At 45.1% G+C, this 6,217-nt stretch overlaps 1 protein-coding gene across 1 annotated transcript; it reads left to right on the forward strand.

Moving 5' to 3' along the window:
* The first annotated feature begins 3,320 nt into the window (after nucleotides 1-3,320).
* On the forward strand, nucleotides 3,321-5,959 carry LOC120056819 (regulatory factor X-associated protein-like). Its single transcript, XM_039005041.1, has 3 exons — nucleotides 3,321-4,074; nucleotides 4,347-4,457; nucleotides 4,981-5,959. The coding sequence occupies exons 1-3, from the start codon at nucleotides 3,640-3,642 to the stop codon at nucleotides 5,083-5,085; spliced, it is 651 nt and encodes a 216-aa protein (XP_038860969.1). The 5' UTR covers nucleotides 3,321-3,639; the 3' UTR covers nucleotides 5,086-5,959.
* The last annotated feature ends 258 nt before the right edge of the window (nucleotides 5,960-6,217 follow it).

Raw genomic sequence — 6,217 nt, forward strand, 5'->3', positions numbered from 1 at the left:
CACGTCGAACACTTGAATAATACAAAACAATAAACGAAGTAGACAGACCTGAACGACGAACTCACATGAAACACGAAGAACGCATGAACAGGAAAACTGACTACATAAAACGAACAAACAAACAAAACCGAAACAGTCCCATGTGGCGTAACATAACACTGACACAGGAGACAACCACCCACAACAAACAATGTGAAACAACCTACCTTAATATGACTCTCAATCAGAGGAAACACCAAACACCTGCCTCTAATTGAGAGCCATACCAGGCAACCCATTAACCCAACATAGAAAACACATAACATAGACTACCCACCCAAAACTCACGCCCTGACCAATAAAACACATACCAAACAACAGAAAACAGGTCAGGAACGTGACAACTACCCACAAACCCAGGTGGGAAAAAGGCTACCTAAGTATGATTCTCAATCAGAGACAACGATAGACAGCTGCCTCTGATTGAGAACCACACCCGGCCAAACACAAAGAAATAGAAAACATAGAAATAAAGAAACTAGAATGCCCACCCTAGTCACACCCTGGCCTAACCAAAATAGAGAATAAAAGCCTCTCTATGGCCAGGGCGTGACAAAGAGTGTATATCTGGTTTACCGTTTAGAAAATGAATGTACTTTGTGTGTCTATTCCCCGATTTGAAGGTGTCATAAGTATTTGGAGTAATTCACTTATGTGTATGAAAGTAGTCACAAGTGTGTTTTCTGGTACCGATTTGAAGGTGAACTCCAACATACTTTCTCGAAGGCCGTGTACGTTCTGTTCCCGCCCTTTAGATGACAAAATACACCGGAGACACACTGGCCAGATGTCCTTTCGGGGCAAACGTCAGATGGGCTGGTAAATGTTTTGCCCATTGGGCCTGTCTAATTTGGGGGGGTTTCGCAACAAAATTCGAATTATCTGGCTAACAATGGTGGCATCGAGAAAAAATAATGGGCCAGTGTGTTAGAATGTCAGGGCCGATTTCTGTTCCCAGTCCGTCTCTGAACAGCATCCACCAAATATTCCATGATAGTAACATCCTGAATTGACAGTGTCATCCTAATTTGCATACTCACTAGAACTTCTCTCGTTGACAGGGCAACCATTCAAATTCCAAATCCTTCCTCCCATCTACAAACCCAGTCCCCCAACCACTCCACCAGACCAACCACTACAGCAGATCAACCACTACACCAGACCGACCACTCCACCAGGCCAACCACTCCACCAGACCAACCACTACACCAGACCAACCACTCCACCAGACCGACCACTCCATCAGACCAACCACTCCACCAGACCGACCACTACACCAGACCGACCACTCCACCAGACTGACCACTCCACCAGACCGACCACTCCACCAGACCGACCACTACACCAGACCGACCACTCCACCAGACCGACCACTCCACCAGACCGACCACTCCACCAGACCGACCACTACACCAGACCGACCACTACACCAGACCGACCACTCCACCAGACCGACCACTCCACCAGACCGACCACTCCACCAGACCGACCACTCCACCAGACCTACCACTCCACCAGACCGACCACTACACCAGACCGACCACTCCACCAGACCGACTACTCCACCAGACCGACCACTCCACCAGACCGACCACTCCACCAGACCGACCACTCCACCAGACCGACCACTACTCCAGACCAACCACTCCACCAGACCAACCACTACACCAGACCGACCACTCCACCAGACCGACCACTACACCAGACCGACCACTCCACCAGACCAACCACTAAACCAGACCAACCACTACACCAGACCAACCACTACACCAGACCAACCACTCCACCAGACCAACCACTCCACCAGACCAACCACTACACCAGACCAACCACTCCACCAGACCGACCACTCCACCAGACCAACCACTACACCAGACCAACCTCAGGCGGGTGGTCGAAAACTGCTCGATGCAGAGATGGCAGGTTAAAAGCCTGATATGGACAGTGATGGTGTAGAGATGGCAGGTTAAAAGCCTGATATGGACAGTGATGGTGCAGAGATGGCAGGTTAAAAGCCTGATATGGACAGTGATGGTGCAGAGATGGCAGGTTAAAAGCCTGATATGGACAGTGATGGTGCAGAGATGGCAGGTTAAAAGCCTGATATGGACAGTGATGGTGCAGAGATGGCAGGTTAAAAGCCTGATATGGACAGTGATGGTACAGAGATGGCAGGTTAAAAGCCTGATATGGACAGTGATGGTGCAGAGATGGCAGGTTAAAAGCCTGATATGGACAGTGATGGTGCAGAGATGGCAGGTTAAAAGCCTGATATGGACAGTGATGGTGCAGAGATGGCAGGTTAAAAGCCTGATATGGACAGTGATGGTGCAGAGATGGCAGGAGCAGGTTAAAAGCCTGATATGGACAGTGATGGTGTAGAGATGGCAGGTTAAAAGCCTGATATGGACAGTGATGGTGCAGAGATGGCAGGTTAAAAGCCTGATATGGACAGTGATGGTGTAGAGATGGCAGGTTAAAAGCCTGATATGGACAGTGATGGTGCAGAGATGGCAGGTTAAAAGCCTGATATGGACAGTGATGGTGTAGAGATGGCAGGTTAAAAGCCTGATATGGACAGTGATGGTGTAGAGATGGCAGGTTAAAAGCCTGATATGGACAGTGATTGTACAGAGATGGCAGGTTAAAAGCCTGATATGGACAGTGATGGTACAGAGATGGCAGGTTAAAAGCCTGATATGGACAGTGATTGTACAGAGATGGCAGGTTAAAAGCCTGATATGGACAGTGATGGTGTAGAGATGGCAGGTTAAAAGCCTGATATGGACAGTGATGGGGCAGAGATGGCAGGAGCAGTGGAATAGAGATACTAAGGGCAGGCATTTATTTCAGGTACAGAGGAAGGGAGGGGAAGACGGCAGGAAGGGACAGAAGAGAGGAGGCTATATTTACAAGATTAAGAGTGGTACACAGCCGGTTGAATACGACCTTAGATGTGATCCAACAGGTAAGTGTGATTATTGCCAGGAAACAGAGACTGTGGATCATGTATTGCTACAGTGTGTGCAGTATCAGAGGGAAAGAGAGAGGCTGAGATCTAATATGATGGAGAAGGGGATAAAGTAGTTTCAAGATTATTTTGAGTAGAACGCCATTTTATATAGTCTCAAACATGTTGTTATCTCTTTTAAGAGCAACGAGGCTGGCAGGTAGGATTTAATATCTCCATGTCTCTGGCCCACACTCCAGTACAGTAGGTGGCGGTAACGCACCATCATTTAGGATGTCAACCGCCGACAAACCCCACCGAAGAAGAAGAAGAGACTCCTCCTTGTCTTCCTTTATCTTTGTTGTGAGGATGTTTGTCTGCTAGTAAAGCATTTCGGGTATTTATAAATACAATAATGTGATTTACTATTTTAGAGCAGGTAACAGTTAGGTATAACCTTATTATTCTGTTTTTCTAGTTAACTTAGCGTGGTCCGTCGCTTATTGCCAACTCACTCAGATCTACTTAGGTTAGGGAGAGTGAATGCAATGTCAAGCTAACCAGCCTGGTAGCTAACTAACGTCCAATTCTTGCTAGCCAGCTAACGTTAGCTTACAATTTGCTAGGAAGAATATATTTGATCTGAAATCATGAGTGAAGAGGAGAGTTCCACATCAGCGGGTAACAACAATAAGGACTCAAGCATTCTCCTCACCAAGGACGGACAGACGTACTACGTTGACAAGAGCGGTGTTGTCGACAGCAGAAATGTAGTCACGCCGCAAGAGTCGGACAATAACATGTTCTCGTACGACATGGATGATGCCGACGAGGAGAGCGATGTTTTGGACACATCGGACCCGCGGGATAGCGCTGCGAGTCCCGAGGAACTCAACGACGAAGAAGGGTACGGGGATAGCGATAACATTTCAAAGACTTGTACATACGACGGTTGCACGGAAACTACGACCCAGGTAGCCAAGCAGCGGAAGCCGTGGATGTGTAAAAAACACCGCAATAAGATGTACAAAGACAAATACAAGAGGAAGAAGAGCGACCAGGCTATGTCCACTGGGAAACAAGATGTAAGACTGTATCTGACTGACACACAAACATACATACATATACACATACACGTTGCAATATATGTGCATGATTTTGTTCAAGCCCAGTACTATTACACATCCAACTAATCATCATATATATATTTTTTAATTGTCTGTTATATTTAGTACAAGGCTGGAACAAAACCTTGCTGTGGATCCCAAAGACTAGGACTAGAGAGATCTGGTCTAGTCTAAACAATGTGATGGTTATACGTTGAACTGTACTGTGTGTGTGTGTGTGTGTTGATCAGGAGAGCTTGGAGGAGAGGCCTGTATCTGTGAACAAGCAGCGTCTTGGTACCGTGGGGGACCGGCCGGCCAGACCCTCCCTCATCGAACAGGTGCTTAACCAGAAGAGACTGGTGAGTCATGGACACAGACGCACACACAGACAGACGGTAAATACTGACAGACGGTAAATACTGACTGACTGACTGACAGACAGGCGGTAAATACTGACTGACAGGCGGTAAATACTGACTGACAGGCGGTAAATACTGACTGACTGACAGACAGACGGTGACTGACTGACTGACAGACAGAAGTTTAATACTGACTGAGAGACAGACAGGTGGTTAATACTGACTGACAGACAGACCGTTAATACTGACTGACAGACTGACTGGCTGACAGACAGGAGGTTAATACTGCTGTAGTTATGCCAGTTCACCCACATCTCTAGCTGTTGCAAAATAGGTCTAAATTATGAATTCAGACAATGCATTACACATCACACTAACGTTTGTTTTCTCTGTCTGTCTGTGTGCGTCCGTGCGGTATGCACTCGTGTGTGTGTGTGTGTGTGTGTGTGTGTGTCCGTGCGGTATGCACTCGTGTGTGTGTGTGTGTGTGTGTGTGTGTGTGTGTGTTCTATCCCGTCCCCAGTCTCTGCTGAGGAGTCCTGAGGTGATCATGTTTCTACAGCAGCAGCAGCGTCTCCTAGCCAACCAGAGCGTCAGCCAATCACAGCCTCACTTCCAGGGCTGCTAACGGCAACAGGGGAGGAGCCAGCTTCTCTGGGTGTTCTGGAACTATTCCGTGATTCCATCTATGATTCTGACAGGAGAAGAGACCACAGAGATCCTATTCAATTCGTTACCATTACAATTAGGAAATAGAATACTAGATTGGCAATGAACCTTCTATTGATGAGATATAGATCAGCCATGTTGGTCAGGGAGTTGGTCAACTATGGTTTGCCAGTGTTGTGATGATAAGATATTGTATAAAACAATGACTTTGAATAATTTATCTGCATTGTATGTTTGTTAGCCAGCCAGTTTTAGAGGAATGATTCAATAAATGTTTTTAATTAACTACCAAAATGGCAACATTATATTCAAACAATGCAGTCAATCTACAGCCAGACACTGGCTGAAATCAGTTGATGATTGGATTTAAGACAAGTTGTAAATGTAACAAGTACTGAAATTCACTCACAGCTTTCCAATATTATTTTTTGTGACATTTTATGGTCTGGTTAAATATATTTTAGAGGTTGTTTATACAGAACATGTGTATAAAAAAATCAGTATAAACTGTATTTATAACTAGTTGACAATAGTTTGTTGATAATAATTAAATTAGACAGCTTGTGATGTATCACGTTTTATTTTCCTACATAAGTAAAAGCAGGAAATGCATCACCTATGCCTCTACTGCCATTCATTCCAATTACACTGGTTTTGGATTTCTCCCTGACCAAGATGGCTGCCATTTCATTCTATTCTGGAACTTTGAGAGATTATGACATAGCTCCTCTAGTAATTGAATAGGATCTCTGTGGTCCTTGCTACCTAGGACCTGTAGTCTTATCATCAATGACCGAGCTTCCATGATCAATCAATAAATAATTTACACCATACATGAACCTGTTGGTGCCAATAACATGTGTCACTCTATCAGCTAAAAACAGAAGTCATTGTTTTGTATTGTTACAAGAGGACCGGTCTTGGCTTCTTGCTCAAGTCTATTTTAAAACCAAACCCAACAGATACTAAACGTGAATGATATAATTTTATAAACTTCTGCTGATAACTTGGCAGCAAATACTAGTGTGGTTGTAAAATGGCTAATTTATCAAGTCAAAATTCTCTTCACTGTCAGTTTGTTTTTACGTGTG

The sequence above is a fragment of the Salvelinus namaycush genome, chromosome 12 (assembly GCF_016432855.1).
Source record: "Salvelinus namaycush isolate Seneca chromosome 12, SaNama_1.0, whole genome shotgun sequence".
Lineage (NCBI taxonomy): Eukaryota > Metazoa > Chordata > Actinopteri > Salmoniformes > Salmonidae > Salvelinus > Salvelinus namaycush.